Genomic DNA, 20,627 nt, shown 5'->3' with positions numbered 1-20,627 from the left:
GTCCCTCCATTAGGATGAGCCCAGGAGAATGTCTGGCGGATAAGACGCTTGGCACTTTATCCCATACAATACCACCTACTTCACAGTGTTCTGCTGAACCCACATAGAAGAGCTAATTTATTAGCCAAGGTACGAAGGGGATTCCTTCTTTGGTACACAGAGAGAAGTGTCTCGTTTCAATGTAAGCCCAATCTCAACAGTCAAAGGCGAATACGCGAATACTGTGTGTGACTCTTTAGGAACTCTCGATGCCTTCGTTAACGCGAGCCAGTCTTGCGATCTCATCTTCAACTCAATCTAGAGTAAAGCCTGTTCATCCCCCCTCTACAAAAGACCAACAAATCGTAATTTGAAACATTGTCATCTTTCTTCAAGCTCTAACGGAATAGATAGGAAAAACAGGCCGCAGCATGTGCTGGCCAAGGTAATAGAGGGATGATGGTACATGGAGAGAGGGGGGATACTCATGAGGAAGGTAAAAGGAAGAAAAAAGGACATTATAGATCAGTCTTTTCGGTCGTTTGAGTTGTGTCATTTGAGCTGGTAGCGTCTTTCGGGTGAGAAAATTAGAAAAGTATAATGCCCCTCTGAAGAACAGGGGGCTCAAGGAAATCACATGTGGCGAGTAGATCGTCTTCTCCATCGTTAATCCCATAGCAATCAGCAGGGAAATAGAAGTGAAGACGAGTAAAACAACAGCAAGAAATACCTACTGTGAAGACGAAATATCGTCAACATGATTGCACAGGGCCACAAACAGGTCAAAGAAGAGCGGGGTGCCTCCGTTGAACATCTCGAGCTGCATGGTGCCGCTTCGCTTGAAGGTGCTACGGGACCGAATGATGAGAGCCAAGTAGTGCGCTCGCAGCTTGGAGTCGTTTTCGGGAGTGTTTGCGTATGCGTATCTGGCCGAGGCCAAGATGGTGCTGCACTGGATGCCTGATCCTGCAAAAAAAGAAAAAAGAAAGAAAAAATGTGTTAGACTTGACATGGAAGGGGGGTGAGATGTAGGCAAGGGGGAACTTACGGAGACCCTGTTTGCGTAGAGCCAGCTTCTTCAATTCGTCTAGACCATATCGCTCAGCGGCACAGTAGATGACGGTGTCCTTGAGGAGATCCCCGTCGACTCCATGATGGTAGACTGTGCTCTCCGCGGCCCTCTTGTCGTCGTCACTGACAATGGGTTCCAATTCCCACGAATCCCGCCGTTTGTTGTGCACCAAGCGAGGATAATAGTCTCCCTTGTACATGAACTCCAGCACCGAGCTGAAAATCTCAGGCTCTTCGTCCGGAAGCGAGATTCTCTTCGCAGCGGGGTCGGTGTACAGGTTCCGCATGGCGTTGTCGAAGAAGGGGCTCGAGGAGAGGACGTTTTCGTGGGCTGCGAAGAGACGCTGTTCGGCACCGACAACGAGGGTCACGATGGAAGGGCTCAGGTTGCTAGAGGCCGTGTCAGTATATGGTTCATCGATGGCAAGGGAGTGAATGGCTTACCTAGTCATCATGACGTCCTCGCCAAGGGCAGCAGAGGAAGCAGTAGCTGCTCTTCGATGGCGAGACTCATGGCGTTTCTTGGAGATGCCACTGTCCTTGCTGAAGGAAGAGCTGGACTTGGACACCTTGTGGCCCTTGGAGAAGCTGCCCTTGGAAAAGCTCCGGCTGGAGGACTCGTACCGCTGAGAAAACATGGTGGGCCCGTAGAAGAAGGAGAATGGAAGAGGAATTAATGAAGTAATGATGCAGATTCCATCAATGAAGATGAAACGAGTTGCGCAGGATGCTCATAGCCCGAAGAGATGAACCATGGAAGAAAGAAAGGCGAGTCGATCGCTGCGAGGAACCAGTTTCACAAGGCACCAAGCGAGACGATGCTGGTTTTTTGCGCACAAAGCGAGGGGGATGCCATGCTTTTATACGAGATGGGACCCAAGCCCATAGAAAGGCGCTGGCTGCCTACGGACACCCCCCAAATCCCTTAGTGAGGCGGTCTAGGCAGGGTTGGTGATAATGGGATGACACCAACGCGTCCGTTCGGTTAACTTCGCGTCAGATGTGGCACAGTCAATTTACAGTGCGCTACTGTGCGACGCCAAAAGTCTGCGAAAGCACGTGATGCTAGGCGGCACTTGTATCGACCGGCTCTGGGGCGGCCAAGGCGGATTCACACGGATTCACAGCCCGATGACCAAGGATCCTTGTTGAACCTGTCGAGTCAGAGCAAAGAAGGGGGGGTATACTTGCAGATAAGGGGGGTTCTGGCCGGCAGAGGAATGGTGGCGAGCAGCAGACAGCCTGTTTCAGAAGCTTGAGAGCCGTGCGGTGCCTGGAGCCGTGCAAGGCATCCGGGCTCCAGCCTGCAGGATTGCATGATAGCGCAGCACAGCAATGGAGCCTACAAGATCGGAACCTTTTGAGGTTGCAAGTTGCAAGAAACTCATATTGATGAACCTGGAGATATCTGGATGCAATCGCCGCCAATTTGAGAGAGGATCCGATGCCGACCAAGGCGGAAGTTGTTCTGACACTCTGGACTCCCCATCTAATCTTCACAACAGCCAGAGTATCGCAACCCATCGGCTTCCTCCAAGCCGCACGCTTGGGCCGTGCATTGCGCCAGCGGATCATGGCTTGCCTGTGGTTGCATGGTACAGGCCTCGTTGCATCTGGGTTCCTGGTACGCCAGCGAGGACCGGCAAAGACCTTCCGTGTGAGTTGTTGGTGTGTGGATCGGGCGCAGACTTTGCCTTGACGAGAAGTCGTGGCCGTAGTGCGACTTATCGGCTCAAGCTTCAAAGTATAACATCCGAGCCCAATCTTCACGCTCAAGTTTTGCCTTTTGCCAGCCCAGACAAGCGTTGCACCTGATCGTCAGAGGATTCCCGCGCCCGCGAAACAGCCGAGGCGATAGATTGTGCAATGGCCTGTTTGCCTTGTCTCTTCACCATCACGTCGTTGTGGAGAGCTCCGCTGACGGTGTGCAGCTCTGCAAATAACTGGAGTTCCTGGCACCTTTGATAGAGAAGGCGGCCGTGGTCAGAGGGCACGAGCTCGTCTTTGCCCGCCTCGACTATGTATACCTCCGGCCTGTGGGCTTTGGCGGCTATCAAGCCCAAGTTTGCCCAGCTGTCGAGGTGGTTGCGCAGGAACGGCCAGAGGTGACGATACGGCAGCCACTTTTGCGGATAGAGTGCCTCGAGCATTGCACGGGTATTCGTGAACGGCGTCTCCAACACCAGGGCATTGATTGGTAGATTGTCGCCATCTTGCGTCTTGGCTGCTAGATTCGTTGCAAAGCCACATCCGATGCTCTGCCCCCAGAGAATGGTGATGGGCGCTGCCTGTGCATCCTTGTACCTCTCACGATGGAGCCTCGTAATCCATCGGAGTGCCGCCTCCGCATCCAAGTCGATGCCTTTTTCAGAAGGACGGTCGTGGGATGTCCAGTACCCTCTGTAGCTGAGGCATACCATGGTGTAGTGAACCTGTCCCTCGGTCGCCGCCTTGAGCTGGCGCAAGACACCAGAGAGATCCGGCAGTCGAGGGGGAAGAGACGAAGCATTGCCTGGACCACGACTCAGTCGGTTGAAGTTTTGCAATGGAAGAGCTATGGCGGCAAACCTTGAAAGTACAAAATGTAAACTGGCGTCTTTGGTGGCTTTGAGGAGCCAGCACCAGCACTCTCTTTTCCACACGACATCTCACTTATACAGAGCGCAATCTCTGTGCCGTCCAAAGATCTGATTCTATCCTCGCGCCATTCAACGCCACCACATTGGCGAGCAAACTCTGATATCTGCATGCTCCTGGCATTGGGCGGGAGGAAGGGGTTGTAGATGATGGCGTTCTGGAACAAGACGAGCATGATGCACTTGTAGCACCAGAGAGCGAGAAAGAGACCGGTGAAGATGGCCGGCGGCATCAATACGTTGCCAACGTGGAGATGCCTCTTAGCGATGCCTCGCCCGTGCCTGTACCCATGTTGGACGACGCATTGCCGCCCTTGATATGTCCATGGCGTAGCTGTTCGGTATTGCCTTGTCGTGACATGGATGACCAGCCGTCTGAGATGCGCAATCGATGGAGGCGATGAAGACGAGAGGCGCATTACTGCAGAACCCAGGGCTGCGGGAGAGAAGCCTTGGCTGGCCATTCACAACATGCTCGACCACGGCTTTCTGTAGGGGCTGAGCTGTGGAGGGATTGTCGCCTTTGCAGCCGAAACCAACAACATGCCCAGCCGTCAATCTGGCTGATCGGTACGAAATAGTCGTGGTACCATTGATTGAGAGGAGTCGAGATGCGGTTTGATCCCTGCCGCCCCTCGTCAGCCCTCAAGCCGCCAATGCTTTCACTGGGTTTGGTGGATGCTTTTAGTGGGCTTGGGCTGTATCTCGTCACTGGAAAAAGCGCCATACCTTATCCATCAGGCTTGCAAGCCTTGGAGCTTATCCCGTTGACGTCGGTATTAAAGGCACACGGTCCTACATCAATTCTTCGCAGGCAGCCGTTTCACTCGTCCATCCATCTACAAAACCATGCGGTGACACAACAATTCCACAAAACACAACTGCGACAACACAAACCTGCTCGAGCCTCGAATCCAGACAGCCACCGATCTTTACTACGAGCATCTTGCCCCGAGCTTTCCATCTGCCGTCATCGACAGTGCGACCATGGATGTGCAGCCCGAGAAAGACAAGGAGAGCGAGGGCACCGCTCACATCGACATCGTCGACGACCGGCCCTCGCCTCGCATCGATGGCGAGCCGAGCCCGTCGCTGAGAGACAGCAAGGGATGGGATGGCAAGCTGCGCATCCCCAAGTCGGCCCTCATGAGCAATCCCGAGGCCTTGTCGGACCCGGAGTACTCTGATGACAGCAATGTGCTGCAGGGCGAGGAGATTCGAGCAGACGAGAGTAAGTTGATGATGACTAGAAGACGTCGTCGATGCCTTGAAGGGGGTGGGGGGTGGCAAAATAGAGCTGACGTACGATTTCCATGACAGATCTGCTCGATAGCGAGGATTCCGAAGCCGAAGAAATCATGTGCTCGCACTCACGCATCTCGTCACTGTCTGCCCTGCGGCTGGAGCGCTTCAAGAACGTCGCTCGCATCTGTCTCCGGCAGAATCTCATCCAAGACATCGAAAGCCTCGACAGCCTCGCCGATACGCTGGAAGAGCTCGATTTATACGACAACCTGATTTCACACATCCGGGGTCTGGACAAACTCACGAAGCTCACAAGCCTCGACCTCAGCTTCAACAAGATCAAGCACATCAAGCACATCAACCATTTGAAGAATCTGAAGGAGATTTTCTTGGTCGCTAATAAGATCAGCAAGATCGAGGGATTGGAAGGCCTTGATAAGCTCAAGTCACTGGAGCTCGGCTCCAACCGCATCCGAGAGATTCAGAACCTCGACAGCCTCAAGAACCTGGAGGAGCTGTGGCTGGCGAAGAACAAGATTACGGAGCTGACAGGGCTTGGCGGGCTGCCCAAGCTGCGCCTCCTCAGTATCCAGTCCAACCGTATCCGAGATTTGTCTCCCCTCAAGGAGGTTCCTCAACTGGAGGAGCTCTACATTGCCCACAACGCTCTCGAGTCATTGGAAGGCATTGAGAACAATACCGGGCTACAAATTCTCGAGATCTCCAACAATCAGATCAAGAGCCTCAAGGGCGTCGGCCCCCTCAAGGACCTCGAGGAGTTGTGGGCCAGCTACAACCAGCTCGGTGACTTTGTCGAGGTAGAGAGGGAGCTCAAGGACAAGGAGGAATTGACAACGGTGTATTTTGAGGGGAACCCTCTTCAACTTCGCGGCCCTGCTCTGTACAGGAACAAGGTCCGGCTGGCATTGCCACAGGTCAAGCAAATTGATGCTAGTAAGTTATTCCACTCTGAACACACTGGCGAGAACTTTTCTTCTAACTTGCTTCAGCATTCGTGAGAGTATAGAGAAGTGGTGTGGGAGAATATTGCGACGTTTGATTTTGGGGGATACGATGGCGGGACGGGCCTCTCTGGGGGGGATTTTACGGCGTCAATCAGGTTACATTTGATGCACATCGTTCACTTGAACAATGTAAGCGGTTGCGCTTTTGAATTTTTTTGTTCACATCTGATGTTTTATGGCGGACAAAGCGTGTGAAAGAGGAAACAAGGGGTTGTGTCGGTTTCCGTAGTCCGGAATGTTTTGTTTGTATTCTATAACAGACAGTCTGCCCGCCAAACTAATATCTCTTGAACGAAAAAAACAATGAAATCATGATGCTCATAAACACCCGCAAGAGTTACAAGCACAGGGAGATTTGGAAATTCCTTTTTTTTTTTTTTTTCTATTTCTATTTATTTCTTTGTTTGTTTCTCGAGCGTTTCCTAGTTTAGCCAAAGAGGTAGAGCTTGTTGGCGGAGAAGTACTGCGAGACGCAAGACTGTTAGCAAGGCAACAAACGAATACAAAAGGAAACGACGAGTGAACAGTCGAACAAAGGAGGCACAAGAACTCACGTTTGTAGGCTTGTTGAACCGAATGTTCAAGTCCATGTCGGCAATCTTGGCCAGGTCCTCGCTGTCGAGGTCGAAGCTGGTAGAGTCGAGGTTCTGGGTCATGACCTCGGGACGAGACGTCTTGGGGATGACGGCGATGCCGCGCTGGGTGGCCCATCGCAGGAGGACCTGGGCGGGCGTGCGGCCGTGCTTCTCGGCGACGGCCTTGATGACGGGGCTGTCCATGAGGGGCGCGACGCTCTTGGCGCGAGGCATGTCGAGCTCCATGAAGCCCGTGGGGCCAAAGGAGGAGTAGGCGGTGACGACGATGCCCTCGGTCTGGGCGAGGTTGACGAGGTCGGGCTGCTGGAGGTAAGGGTGGTGCTCGATCTGGAGGGTGGCGGGCTTGATGCGGGCGTAGATGAGGGCGTCGTAGACGGACTGGGCCTGGTAGTTTGACACGCCGATGCTGCGGGCGAGCCCCTTGTCGACGAGCTTCTCCATGGCGCCCCAGGTCTGTTGGAGCGTCGTCTTGCTCCAGCGGACCTCGCTCTTGCCGTCGTAGAACCAACCCGGCGGGTAGCGCACGCTGGGGTCGACGTACTCGAGAGCGGCGGGGAAGTGGACGAGGAAGAGGTCGAAGTAGTCGATCTGCCAGTCGGCCAGCTGGCGGCGCGTGATGGGCTCGACCTTGTCCTCGTCGTGGAACGTCTGCCACAGCTTGGACACGATGAAGAGGTCCTCGCGCTTCACGAGGCCGTCCTTGATGGCGCGGGCGACGCCCTCGCCGCACTCCTTTTCGTTGCCGTAGTCTATACCATGGTAAGAGTTGAATGCGTTAGCGATTTGTTGTTGTTTGGTGTGGCTGATACTGTGCTGTTTTTTTGGTGGTGTTGAAGTGACATTCCCCCGCAGGGGGGGGGTTGAAGAGCGGGGGAGGGGCAGAAGAGACAGACGCCCCTGTGAGAAAGCTCGATGAGATGAGATGAGATGAGGGGCAGACAAAGAGAGGGAGAGAGAAACAGAGGCGCTTTGTTTTTCTCCCTTTCTCTCTCTCTCATCATAGAGAGTTCAAAATACTCACCGCAAGCACCGTCAAACAGGCGGTATCCAGCCTTGATGGCGTTGTACACGGTATCCGCGCACACGGCGTTGTCGACCTTCCAGAGGCCAAAGCCCACCTGGGGCATGTCATATCCGCTGTTGAGCTTGATCGTGGGGGACGCCATCGTGCCTGTTTTGTGTGTCGACGAGAAGCAGCGGAGCGAAGACTTCGTGTGAAGCCGTGGGCGAGGAGCGTGATCGGATAGGAAGTAGAGGAACGGGGAGGAGCAAGAGGAAGGCGTCCCGGCCTTATTTATGCACAGCGCTCGAACTCCACACGAGAGGAGGCTCGCTCGGGGCCGCATGGCCGGGATGCCGCTCTTGGTACGATACTAGTCGGCAGCCTTGCCTCCTGCTATGATGCGGCGCAAACCTACTTTACCGTACCTAGGGGATTCCCGTATCTCTCTCCCGACTAAAACACCTGAGCGGAGTGGTTATGGAGTGGGAATTCGGGGCTAGTCTGCCAAGTAGGAACAGGCTTGAGGGTCAGCTGGGGACCCGTTGGGATCGATGGATGGATGGACGGACGAGTCTAGATATCGAGGGTTCCCTCCCAGCCAAAGGCCAGCAGCACAAACAAGGCTCCCAGCCCATAATGATCCGTCGGACCCAGACAGGGACCAGCCTTGATTTTCCTTTTTGCCGCCGATATGCAGGAGGGCGGGTAGCCAAAACTAGCAGATCTAACCGGCCCGTATAGTGATGGACTATCGTATGGCTTGGGCTCAAGGGCATCTTGTCGTCGTTCCTCACATGAGGTGGGGGGGAAGCATGTCATGTTCCTACATTACGGAGTCTGTAGGATGCAGTTGTAACGGAGAAAGACTGGAGCTGTCTCGGAGGGTTCTTCGCTCTGCGCTCCTATTAGTGCGTTTAAGCGTTTGACGGCGGCTCTATGCACCTCTGAGGGCTGGATGACGATGACGATGACGATGGTGGCAGGGTTAGACCTCACGCAAGGTATGAAGCCACGGCAACTTCAAGTTCTCGAATATCACTCTGGTTTCTTTTCTTTGATTTGTCGTGCTCTGCGGTGATGGCTTCATCTACGTAATACCAACAAAGGCCTCATTCCGTTCTGGAGATTAGACGGAAATGGGAGGGGGGCAAAAGGGGGAACATGATCTGACCATGATGATGGGCTCTCGGCAAACGGTTTGGTTGGTTGGTTTACAACTCGCTCACCTTGGACAGCGCAAGTCGAGGCTTTGGCTTTCTCGAAAAGAGAACCCGTCTTCGATACTCCACCCGGGTGATCAGGTTGGGGGGGGGAAGAGGAGCAAACTCGATTTAGCCTAAATTGCCCGCCGTTGGAGAAAGACTCCGCAGGGGACCCAGGATGCGGCTAATTGTCCGGTTGGTTGCCGCTCTATTTGTGGTTCTTTGCTCCTCTAGTTGTTGTTCGCGGACCGACGCTTTGTGATGACAACTTCAGAGACGATCTGAGTTGCTTTGTATGAAATTTTGTGTGTGATGGTACTTTCGTACGAACACGGACGGACTAGAATTTTGGACGTGAGAACTTTGTTGCTGTGATGACTTGACTCGGACGTTGACAAGGAATTGGGGCGAGGAGATAAGACGGGTAAACATTGTTGTTGGTTGTTGGGGGTTGTTGATACGGCGGGTATTTCCACCGATCCTCTTGTCCACGACCGTTTTGCCTCTGCATCATCTTCCTAAAAGCCCTCGTCCCTTTTTGCTGCTTGTGGTGACGATGGTCTCTTCAGAACCCAGTTGGTGGAGACGCCGGGAGCATGAAACTATTCGCGGTGGCTTGTATCCAATTTTCCTCTTTGAGGGGTTGTTCAATGGCGTGGTCTCGTCTTTTTTTTTTCTTTGAGCCGGAACAGCAATGATTTGGGACAGGGAGAGGAGAGGAGAGAGAGGAGGAGCTCCTTGTTTGAGGAACAGACGATATATTAAAGGAAACAACACCAAAAGACTCGTCGCGACCAAATTGACAGAAATTCTATCTTGGGGTGTCAAGTTCTGTTCAGGCTTCGAGAAGAAGCGTTCAAGATGAACAACACCACGTTCTGTGTTGAGCCTCCCTTTGAGAGCATCATCGTGGTTTGCCCATCTTCAAGCTCATCCAGCTCGCATAAATATCATAGACACCGCATAGAATAACCCAGAGAAGAGAAAAACAGAGAGAGAAATGAAATCACCAACCACATCACCAAGCTTCCCATCACCCCCTTCCCACAACCGCCATCATCATGCCGCGCCCCCTCCCCAACCTCATCGTCCACCGCAAGGCGGTCGAGCAAACACCCGCAACAGAGCTCCGCAACCTCTACACCATCCAGGCAGCCCTCGTCCGCGGCGACAAGCACGTCACCCTGCACAACACCAGCCGAGTCACCGAGCTAGACGTGCAGCGCCTCAGAGTCCCCTACCGCCCGCGACACATGGACCACGCCCAGGCGTACGAGTGCATCTATGGCTTCCCCGCATCCTCGAGCTCCTCCAACGGCGGCGGCGCCATGACGCAGCAGCCGAAGCGCGTGCAAGACTTCGTCGAGATGCTCAACTGGGACGGCTTCAGGCTCGAATGGGTCAAAGTCCTCGGCGAGGGCGGCTTCGGCATGGCGACCCTCTGGAACGCAATCTTCGAGGACGGCAGCAGCGTAAAGGCCGTCATCAAGATCCCCGTCCGGTCGAACGCCAACTTTGACGGCGAGCTCGAGTGGCATCTGCGATACGCGGGCGCTTCGCACGTCGCGCAGGCGCTGGACTTGCAGGCCATGGCTGACAATGTTCGACGCAGGATCAACAGGGGGTACATGATCAATCGGGGGGCGAGGTTCAATCCTTCTGACCTGGATGTTCTTGTTCTGGAGTATGCGGATTGCGGGACTATGTTTGACTTGCTGAGCAGGGCGTCGCAGTTTAACATTGTTTTCTCGATGAAGGTGCTCTGGGAGATTTGGGAGTGCCGTGAGTTCTTACCATTGGAGGCACTTCTTCGTTTCTGAAGCATGAGCTGACTTGTTTTGCAGTGGTCAAGGCAGCTGTGTCTGTGGCGTTGCAGCCAGACGCTGTTCGGCGATGGGGCCACGATGGCCTCGACAAGGTTCTCGACTCGTTGGATGACCCTGACAACATTGATGAGCTTCGCAGGATCTGTACTCTGATTGATAGCCACGACGTTCATTTCGACATCGAAGAGCAGAACGGTATGTACTCACCAGCACCCCTTTCAGGACTATGATAAAGGGGGGATTCGTCATTTGGCTAACATGTGACTGGTAGTTCTCATTGCTGAGGATGAGAAACATGGGCATCATCCCATCTTCAAGGTGAGTACGGAATATCCCCGTATCAGTGAAGCATCAGAAACTGATTCACATGTGGCAAATAGCTCCACGACTTTGGTGAGTTCAGCCATAAGATGAGGGAAAACTGGGCAATCTGGCCAGAGTCGGAATACTGGAGACTCAGACGAGTTCCAAAGAGTAATCGCACTCCCCCGGTAAGTATACTTCCTATACGACCACTAACCTATGTTTGAGGATGACCGCTCATGCAAACCGCCAGGAAACCATTGCCAAAGAATGGGACGAGTTCGATCTCGCCCACCCGGGGCCTCTCTCCAGATTCGTCGGCGACTCGTTTGGTCCTGACAAGAACGTAAGCGCCGGACGGTACGGCACTTGGACCAATCTCTTTCTCATCGGCCAGATTGTGGGTTTGCCCTTCTTCTCCCTTCTTCTTTTGTGGCCCTTTACTTACGAGATTCATCCGTCCAGATGGAAGCAGTCATCACCAAGCTCTGGGTAAGCCACCCCATGACCACCATGCGATTGAGGCCCTACGACTCCAGAGCCGACGGCCAAACATACGGCTGGCGCATATGCAGGCACCATTACGGGTGGATCGAGTGGGAGCTCCGCTCCCTGATCCTCCAGTGCCAGTACGAGAAACCGGGGGACCGCCCTCCGCTCGCCTACCTCCTCCAGAAGATTGCCGAGCGCAAGCAGCAGGGCTTTCCCGAGGAGCCCGATTGGATGACGCGCCAGTTCTGGGATCTGTTCTGGGCGCTGCGGAGGCCGAGCCCGTATCCCGGGGGAGGAGACGACACGCAGAATGTGACCGAGTATGAAAATGACGGCTTTGTAGCGGCTGTTGAGGCCCTTGGGCAACAAGCTGCCCCCCCTGTGCCACTTCCTCAGGGGTCCGCGACAAACCCCAATACCTCGACGGGATACGAAGAGACTGGCAATCCTCTCATCGCGCATGTGGCCGCTCTGCGCCTCAAAAGCCGGCGATCACCACTCATGTCTTCTTCTGGAGAGGCAGGCCCGAGTGTAAGACCCGCCCATCAGCCTCCTTATCCTCCCAGTGGAGGAGATCTCTCAGCAGCTGTGCCAGATATGAGGATGTCGGATTTTAGCTCAACCGCGCCACTGCTAGGACGGCCTGCCGCTGAAGCTCCTTCAAGTGAGGAGTTTCCCATGCGGCCCGGGGCGGCGACGCTACAGCTGAGAATGCCTCTTGCCCAAGGCTCTTCGGGCGGGGAGTACCCGATGCGCCCTTCTGCACCCATGTTTGGACGGCCTGCTGCCGAGGACCCGTCAGGTGAGGAGTTCCCCATGAGGCCGGGGGCGACAGCGGTGCAGCTGGGACGGCCGCCTGTTGCTGAGACTTCTTCGATTCCGGATTTCTTCATGCGACCGACTGCGGAAACGCTACAGTTGAGACGACCGCCCCCTGCTTTTGGCCCTTCAGGAGAAGAGTTTCCCATTCGGCCGGGCGCCATGATAGTCCAGCTGGGGCGAGCACCCGCTGCTGAAGGCTCTTCGGGGGAAGAGTTTCCCATGCGGCCAGGGGCAACAACTGCACAGGTTGGACCACCCGCTGCTGGAAGCTCCTCAGGTGAAGAGTTTCCGATGAGAGCAGCGGCGACGGTGGCTCAAGCGAGACGGCCTGCTGGCGAAGGATCTCCCAGTGAAGATTTTCCCTTGAGGGCGACAGCAGTACAACTAGGACCGCCACCTGTTGTCGAGGGTTCCTCGAGTGAGGAGTTTCCGATGAGAGCAACGGCGACGGTGGCTCAAGCGACATCATCTGCTGGCGAAGGTTATTTTGATTCTTTCAGTGGAGTGTTCCCCGTGGGGCCGACAGCATTCGAAGGCTCTTCGAGTGAGGAGTTTCCCATGCGAGAGACGGCGACGGTCGCCCAAGCGAGGCAACCTGCCGGTGAAGGGTCCTCAGGAGAAGAGTTCCCCACGAGGCCCGGCGCCACAGTGGCAGCAACCAAGAAGCGCAGCGCAGAGGAGGCCGCCGAAGAGTCGGAGGGCACAACCAGCACCCAGCGGAAGAAGAAGCAGCGCCGAGTCCGCTTCGACGGCGCGTCAGCCTCCTCGACCGTCACCATGGGTATGCAGCCCGTCCATCTCGTAGAGACGGCAACGGACCAAAGCCCCGGCACCTTGACGAGACAATGGCCCGTCGTCGCCAACACGCCTGCGCCTAACCCGACCATCGCCGTGACGGGCGCTCCGCAGACAGAGACGTATGTCGAGCATATGAGGAGCCTGCACAACCAGTATGATCCAGGTTCCACCGTTTCTCTGGCCGTGCCGGAGACGGATAGCAGAGGCCGGGCGAAGAAGGGCAGCAAGCGCAAGAAGTTGGTCAAGTTCTTTCGGCTGGATCGGCTGCGGAATAAGTTCAGGAGGACGCCTTCGCCTCGTGCGGCGGGTGGTGTGCAGGTGGAGAGTGTTCCTGAGCTTGGAGGGGCGAGTAGGACGGCTGTGGATGAGGGTGATGGGGATCAGGTTATGGGTGAGGCGAGTACGCCCAGGGGGAGAGGGGATGTTGCGAGGAATGAGAGGGTCTGGTGGGGGGGTCAGCCTAGGGGGGGAGGCAATGCAGGAAACGCAGGGAATGCAGGGAATGAAAGCAATGCAGGTGTGGGTGAGAGGGTTTGGTGGCAAGTATCGAGGTAAGTTTTGATATGTTGTGATCTATAGCTATGTAGAGGTTATATCGGGATACTTTTGATAGAGAACGCATCGTTTGATATAGAGACTATACACGATACGCATTATATACCATATACACCTTCATTGTCAACTACCAACTACCCTCATCATTTCCATCTCACGGTCTTACTTACAGACTCACAAACTCTCCCATCCGAGCTTCAACACCCCGCAACCGCATCCCCCCGTAAATCCAACACACTTAGGCACTCCAGCATCGCAATCTTCATCTCTGCAGCATCTACCGGACCCTTCGGCTCCCCATCTTCGTCATCTGCAGTCTGGATCGAGCTATAAGGCTAACGGTGGCTCGCGTTTCGTCCGAAGAAGTGGCACGGTAGGTAATGTCCGTGTAAGTGCATTTGGCAACGCAATTCGTCGTTGTACTCGGCAGTTCAACTGTACTGTTCATGATGAGCGAAGGGACGAAAAGCTGTGCATACACAACTTGCCATATGGGCAGTACGGCTGGTAAGAAAAAAAGGGGGGGAGTATATGCTCGTGATGCTCGTATACCTTACTCTTCCACCCCTTTCTCTTGTTTTGTCTTCCAAGAATGAAAATGCTGGAGATCAACGACGTTTGCCCGACTCAACCGTCTCTGAGCAAACAAGATGATATCCATGACAAAGGAAAGCCCTCATACCACCTCATCCATCAACTGCCTCGAAAAGACATCCGCTGTCTCACAACAGTGCCGCCGCACGAACAAGACATCGCATCCACAGCTAACAACGTTATAACTGATTTGCGTATCAAGATATGCTATAATTTGTACACTTTCATAGTTTGCTCTACCAATCAGAACGGTACATGATATAGATTTAGGCCATCAAGGTATAACAACAATATCCAAGCAAAACATAATCACATCAATCATCCATGCCAACTTCCCCTATACACATATCCTTACAAAAACCCCCCCTCTCTTCCGTTTCTCCATTGCAACAAAAGAACACGCTGCATAGTAAACATCAAGCCCGTCTCCTTGCACTCACGCCTCGGCCGTCTCCTCGGCCTCATCCGGAATCCCATCAACATCAACGCCGCTGCTGCTCGTGTATGAAAACGACGGCGCCTCCAGCATCTCGCCCTTGTCCGTCCACACCGCCGCCAGCTCCCTCTCAACCTCGTCCCGCCTCCTCTTCAGCTCGTCCACCTGCGACAGCCGCTCGCGCAGCTCCTGCACCTCCTTCTCCACCTGCATCTTCTCGCGCTCCGTCCCGATGCGCTCAAACTCCCAGCCGTCGCCCTGCTCGCCGACGCCCAGCTGCAGGTTGAACGTGTGGTACTTTTTGAGAGATGCTCGCGTCGAAATGGTAATCAGTGCTATGGATGGAATTGTCAGATCCAAGCTTCATCTTGACATAAAAGCTCACACATGTAGGAGGATACTCACTGATGCCCTTTTCCTTGCAGGTTTCGTACAACAAGCCCTCAACATCACTGGAAACAGCGCTCGTGCCCTCATCGATAATCGCATACCGCGGCTCATGATACAAAAGGCGTGCAAACTGCATTCTCTGCTTCTCGCCGCCGCTGAGCACGTCCTTCCACTCTTTTCGCGTGTCCCAGCCTCCCTCGCGATCAGGAAGGTAGCCAAGACGAGCCGCCTCGAGTATCTTCTGCAGATCGTGCTCAGACTTGCGCTTTTCCCGCATGTCCACGTGGCCATCGGGATAGATGACCTGATCACGAAGAGTGCCGGGGCTTAGGTACGGCCGCTGGGGCAGGAACATGATGCCGTCTTCGCCCAAGCTCTTCGGTCGACTGACCAAGCCTCGGTAGACGGGCCAAAGACCAGCCAGGATCCTGGAAATGGCACTCTTTCCGACGCCGTTGGGGCCAGAGATCTTTAGACAATCGTTAGCCAACGCCGATTATCCATGGGGTATATCCCACTTGTACATACCAGAAGATGTTCCCCTCTCCGGACAATCATGTCCAGAGACTCTATCAGCTCCTCTCCACCCTGGGGCCAGAGACCAGGGGCGACAACCGGCACCTGTTCGAAGCGGACGCCGTCAAACCCCTTCTGAATCGTTCCCTGGACGTCAGACAAAGAGTAGAGCTCGCTCTGCCCGCTTCGGAGGTAGTAAGCGTTGGCATGGACCCGGTGAAGAGTCGAGATGAGCGTGTACACGCGACTGGTGTAGCCAGCCAACTCGGCCAGGTCCTTGATAGAGTACATCATACGTCCACCTGCATCGGCCAGCGACAGCATCAGCCGCTTATTTGTAATGAAGCTCTTCATGCGGTTGCGCTCTCTGCTGCCCTTCTCGCTGCCCTCGTTCATCTCAGCCGCACCGCCAACGCCACCCCACGCCGGTAGGAAGACGGGCAAGGAGGCGAGCAGATAGCCGTAGGCGCTCCAGCTGTACTTGAGGATAAAGTCCTCCAGGATATTGTAACGAATCTTGAGCATGTAGATGCCCTCCATCCAGCTCTTGAGAGACTTGTACTCCTTATTGAGAAACGTCTTCTCCATCTCTGCACCGCCGTAAAAGGCCACTTCTTCCGCATTGGCAATGAGGCGGGCGTGCAGACTGCGAAAGTCTCCTTCTTTCCGGCCTTCAACCGCTTTCAGCTTGCCAAACGGCGGAGACAGCTTCCGCAGAATGCTCGCCGTCAGGAAGTAGTTGCTCATCAGACCAATCCAGGCTATTGGGCCCAAGGATCGGTATAGCTGGAAGCTAAAGACGCAAATGTCGACAAAGGGCTTGCCCAGCGAGGAGTAGAGGTTGGCCGCCGAGGCGCAGAATAGCGTCAGGTCTTGGGTTATGAACTGATCAGCTCCTTGGCCCACGCCTCCATCTAGGTTGGACAGTTTATAGTAGTTTAGGTTTTCATTCAGATATATGTCGTGAATATACCGAGTCAGTCGTGTTCGGAAGGCGATCGATACCTTGGACTCGAGAAACTTGATCATGGCATTCGTGTAAGAGGCAAACGTGCCCAGTCCACACCACTAAGAACATACTAGTGAGAAATAGATCACAGCCCGATTGAGAGAACACAAACGTACCTTTACTATACCCCAGAGGAAGGCCTTTCCATGGCCTGCAACGAGATCTCGAACAAGCTCACCATCAAGACGAGCCACGACCAGAGACAAATATGTCCGCAGCATCAGAAAGACGCTGTGGCTAATGAGCAAACCAGCCTCCTTGCTCGACCACCGCGGAATCATGATGCTCATAAGACTGAGAAACTGATGCAGAAACGCCAGGTTCAAGCCAGGCTTCGTCTGCGCAGACGGAACAGTGCCATCACCAAGCCCAGACACCCTCGGCGGGTTCAGAAACAGCCGCCTATGCGCCTCAAAGGTCAGCGGCTTTGTGGTGTTGATGACGACCTTGGACGTCCCGTCCTTGTAGGGCACATAGATTGTGCGCGAGCCGTCCTTGTTGTGCAGCCACGAATTGGTGCGCACCAGCTTGCGCCCCTGCTCGTGCTCATGCCGCCTCTTCTTCCACCACCGCCTGCCTCCCTCGGCGCCCAGGATGATGGACAGGGCGAGCGAGAGGGTGGCGAGGGTGCGGGTGGTTCGAGACGTGGAGCGCAGCCGCTTGCCCAGGATGGTCGTCCACTTCTCCAGGAACTCGGCCAGCGCATCCTCGGCTGCCGTCCTGCGCAGGTTCGACTGCGCTGCCATTTTTTTGTCTGATGAATGTTGTGGTGCAGACGCTGGACGTGCTTCTCGGACACTCCAGGCGTCGCAAGTCCCGTCTAGACCGAGTCGAGGGTCATGAAGCCGAGCGCCTGCGCGTGAAGTGTAAGGATCGTGCGGTTGTCGTAGAACAGTGCAAAGGTGGTTTGAAAGAGCAGCGCGTCAGAGCAATCGGGTGTTCAGCCAAATAACCGCTAAGAAACGGCCATCAGCAGGTGCAGCAAGGGGGTGATGAAGTCGTGTATCGTTGCAGAATGATCTGGAAGAGGATCAGTCGTGTGGTTGCGTGGGCATGGAATCGGACATGTGAAGGTGAGGCCGCGCCCAGCTGTCCCGAGGCCCAGAAATGCAGCAGGTCCCGAAACGGAGCAATGACGGAACCGCCCCCAGAGCAGCCACACGTGACTCCACACTGTGGGGGAGCGGCCGAGAGAGTCTGGGGAAGGCCGATTGTCTATCGATGGCTACTCCGTACAGTACGTCTGGTCAATGGAACAATAAGCTGCTGTGCTCCAAGATGTTAATATCACGATGGTCGAGAGGGTTCAATAGGCAAGGTAGCAAGTATCACCATCCATAATGAGGAGACCGGTCAGGGAAAAGCAACTGTATTAAGCACTCTATCAAGCACTCTATCAAGCACTACATCAAGCAGTCCAAGTAGTCCAAGCACTCCATTAAGCGCTCTATCGTGCAATTAGTAGCATGGCGAGTCAGTCATTCCGTACGTGAAGTAGGTAAAATCATCTCAAGTTTTCAACCACTCCAGAGAGCCATTACATCGAGACCCCACTGCCACACAAATCAATCTCACGGAAAGCACATGCATCCATCCTTGGCTTCAAACTGCAGCTCCTCCAGGCTCTGGGGACTGATGACCCGCTCCTTCGTCTCGAGCAACTGGATGGCGTCTCCGTGACCCCGGATCTCGTGAGGGCTTTCGATGAAACGTTTCTCCAGACCACGCATCTGCCGTCCGTGGCTCTTGAGGGCCACCGTTCTCCAAGCATCAACGACTCCGGAGTCGATGAACAGGTCCCAGGTGCCGATCCACGCCAAGGTGGCTCCGCCCTTTTTCGCGCTGTACCGAAAGACGGCCGCGTGCCCCGGGCCCCCGTTCCAGATCTCCAAGGTCTCAAGCATGGGCATGGCAAGCGCTGCTTCGGCAGCTGCGTTGAGCATGTCGTTGATCTCGTAAGAGCCTCGCGTAGACTCCAGGTAACGCGACGTCAGCGTCAGGGACTGCAAGTTTGGCCAAGTCCACTCTCGCTTGGACAATCGGAAGAAATCTCTCGCGTCGACGAGAAATGAAGCCGAGAGACTCTCCAACCCGAGGCTTCGTCGCGCCAAAGCGGCACTGACATTCGGGTTGGGCGCTCGAGCCGGTACACCTTGTGCCAGACTCGATTTCGTCCTCTCTTCGTCATGATCCTCAAAAAATGTGAAATGTCTCAGACCTTTGGGCAGCGAGCCCTTCACAAACCTGACATATCCTATTCAATTTCAGAGCCACGGTTAGTGCATAAGTCATATGGATCACGAGCCGAAATATCACGTACCTGCGTCGACACGGTCCTGCGATGTGTCCAGAAACTGCTGCCATGGCTCAAAGACCAGATCCTTCAGGTCAGGAAACCGGGAAAGTAGTTGATGCATCGTAAAGGAAGTCGGCTGACGACGTGTGTGTCTCTGCATGATGAACCGTTCTACCATATTGAGTACCGGGAGCTGCTGGTGAAACTGGATGTGGACATAACCGCCAAAAATCCTATCAGCAGCTCCATCACGGCTCCTGCCATCCGTCGAGGGCAGCCCCCTATCCAACTCCTTCGCATGAATGCCCCTGGCAATGTATCTGGAGTCACTGGGCGAATGGAAGCTTATTTCCAGCGTGATGCGATGGTCAGGCTTGGCCCATTTCTCCCAAGACTTGAGCCCATCAAAAAGCTTTCCGATAGCCAATTCAATGATTTCGCTATTGGTCGCAATGTCCTCCATTCTTTCAGGCCTGACAATTGCCGGCCTGATGGTTGCGAGCCGATCACCTGCCCAGGGGACGTACTCGCTAAGCTCGATGCGAAGGCAGACGTGGGCGACGTAGGGCCTGCACCGCTTGGGGAGCCTTGCAACGCCGTCCAGATCATCTTGATGGAGGACCAGGCGCTGGAAATTGATCTTTTCAAAGATCCTCTGCCACGACTTGCAGACAAGGGCGTAGTTGGTCAAGCTGGCACGCCTGCTGCCGCTGTAGGGATCCTGTGCGAGGGTCTCCAGCACTTGGAGCCTCAACTCCTCCGGGAGATGGTTCCAGTTCGGCATGTTGACGTGAAGTGAGGTGACGGTGTTTGTTGAAAGTCGTGATTGTCACTAAATGTGTTTGTGTTGAACCGGAGAATTTTCTTGCGTCGTGGTGATGGTTACATGGTATTGCGTGTGAAGCCTGCGACGGAATATAGATATATATCTGAGAACCTGGCGTGAGCAAGTTTTCAGCCCATCGTCTTGTTTCGGCTGTTCAGACAGCTCCAGCAGCGCTTGTTCCTCTTGCCATTATGGACGGTCGCGTTCGCTTGATTGTTGTTCAGGTTGAAGTTGAGGTTGAGATTGAGGCTGTTCATTCGGCTTTGTGTGCGAAAAGCCAAGGTCAAAAGCGTTTAGAGACGCTCCAGATGGCGTTTAGGCGGCCCCGCAATTCCTTTTGAATCTTCAACCAGATCTGCTCTAGGAGGAGGGTTGCATGCTGTTAGCACTAGAGGAAGTACCTCGATACCCAACGCCAGAACCAAGTTCATATACGGCCACTCTGTCTTTGTGTGTGGGCTGGAACAGGTACGTGGCGCCTTCAGGCTTTGTGCCTTGCTGTTCAAGTCCACTGTGTGTTTGAACTTGGTGTACTCGAACGCCAGCTCTCATAAGTGCGTCTGTCACCTCACTTGACAGGCTTGACAGAGTGCGAATCACCGTTAGCTGAGATTGCCAAATCTATGATTCCATCACACTCCGAGGCAAACCCACTAGAACCTCAGATTGATTGCGAGATCCCATCTAATGAGGGGTCTTGCAACACGAGGGAAACAAGAAATGAGAAAGCGGTCCCTTATTCACGCCCACATGGGGATGGATACTCTATCACGCGCCCATTGATCTTCTTTAACTGCTCATCCCATCTCGTCTCATCGATACGTTCAACCTACCCTGCATCTTCATCTTCGTTCGAACGAGTCCAGGCCCGGGCGCCTAAAATTAGCAAAAAGCTTGGCCAGGAGGCTCAGGCACCTAATCTGCGAAAGCCATCGATAGCCCAATTTCCATGGCCTGGCAAAAGCTCCATCGTGCTCCTCAACTGGAGACCTAGCAGATGTGACGGA

General features: G+C 54.4%; 7 protein-coding genes across 7 annotated transcripts; 2 read left to right on the top strand and 5 right to left on the bottom strand.

Annotated features, from left to right (window-relative positions):
- Window positions 1–709: 709 nt before the first annotated feature.
- Window positions 710–1,688, bottom strand: CCMA1212_005096 (uncharacterized protein; the record flags this gene model as incomplete). Its single annotated transcript, XM_073702374.1, has 3 exons — window positions 710–945; window positions 1,028–1,440; window positions 1,495–1,688. 3 exons carry the CDS (start codon window positions 1,686–1,688, stop codon window positions 710–712), a joined length of 843 nt encoding a protein of 280 aa, XP_073558998.1.
- Window positions 1,689–2,822: 1,134 nt separating this feature from the next.
- Window positions 2,823–4,105, bottom strand: CCMA1212_005095 (Protein ABHD13; the record flags this gene model as incomplete). The annotated part of the gene is made up of 2 exons (XM_073702373.1): window positions 2,823–3,562; window positions 3,619–4,105. The coding sequence occupies 2 exons, from the start codon at window positions 4,103–4,105 to the stop codon at window positions 2,823–2,825; spliced, it is 1,227 nt and encodes a 408-aa protein (XP_073558997.1).
- A 430-nt stretch (window positions 4,106–4,535) lies between these two features.
- CCMA1212_005094 (Protein phosphatase 1 regulatory subunit SDS22) lies at window positions 4,536–5,958 on the top strand (the record flags this gene model as incomplete). Its single annotated transcript, XM_073702372.1, has 4 exons — window positions 4,536–4,540; window positions 4,667–4,917; window positions 5,007–5,885; window positions 5,942–5,958. The coding sequence occupies 4 exons, from the start codon at window positions 4,536–4,538 to the stop codon at window positions 5,956–5,958; spliced, it is 1,152 nt and encodes a 383-aa protein (XP_073558996.1).
- Window positions 5,959–6,383: 425 nt separating this feature from the next.
- On the bottom strand, window positions 6,384–7,718 carry CCMA1212_005093 (uncharacterized protein; the record flags this gene model as incomplete). The annotated part of the gene is made up of 3 exons (XM_073702371.1): window positions 6,384–6,419; window positions 6,511–7,301; window positions 7,574–7,718. 3 exons carry the CDS (start codon window positions 7,716–7,718, stop codon window positions 6,384–6,386), a joined length of 972 nt encoding a protein of 323 aa, XP_073558939.1.
- Window positions 7,719–9,818: 2,100 nt separating this feature from the next.
- On the top strand, window positions 9,819–13,553 carry CCMA1212_005092 (uncharacterized protein; the record flags this gene model as incomplete). Its single annotated transcript, XM_073702370.1, has 6 exons — window positions 9,819–10,539; window positions 10,602–10,778; window positions 10,855–10,901; window positions 10,964–11,074; window positions 11,140–11,286; window positions 11,352–13,553. 6 exons carry the CDS (start codon window positions 9,819–9,821, stop codon window positions 13,551–13,553), a joined length of 3,405 nt encoding a protein of 1,134 aa, XP_073558938.1.
- A 1,030-nt stretch (window positions 13,554–14,583) lies between these two features.
- CCMA1212_005091 (Peroxisomal long-chain fatty acid import protein 2) lies at window positions 14,584–17,244 on the bottom strand (the record flags this gene model as incomplete). Its single annotated transcript, XM_073702369.1, has 4 exons — window positions 14,584–14,918; window positions 14,989–15,442; window positions 15,502–16,557; window positions 16,615–17,244. The coding sequence occupies 4 exons, from the start codon at window positions 17,242–17,244 to the stop codon at window positions 14,584–14,586; spliced, it is 2,475 nt and encodes an 824-aa protein (XP_073558995.1).
- Window positions 17,245–18,069: 825 nt separating this feature from the next.
- On the bottom strand, window positions 18,070–19,578 carry CCMA1212_005090 (uncharacterized protein; the record flags this gene model as incomplete). The annotated part of the gene is made up of 2 exons (XM_073702368.1): window positions 18,070–18,752; window positions 18,819–19,578. The coding sequence occupies 2 exons, from the start codon at window positions 19,576–19,578 to the stop codon at window positions 18,070–18,072; spliced, it is 1,443 nt and encodes a 480-aa protein (XP_073558994.1).
- Window positions 19,579–20,627: the final 1,049 nt, after the last annotated feature.

This window comes from Trichoderma ghanense (assembly GCF_004382785.1).
Source record: "Trichoderma ghanense strain CCMA-1212 chromosome Unknown scaffold_5, whole genome shotgun sequence".
Classification (NCBI taxonomy): Eukaryota; Fungi; Ascomycota; class Sordariomycetes; order Hypocreales; family Hypocreaceae; genus Trichoderma; species Trichoderma ghanense.
This window is presented reverse-complemented; position numbering and strand designations above follow the sequence as displayed.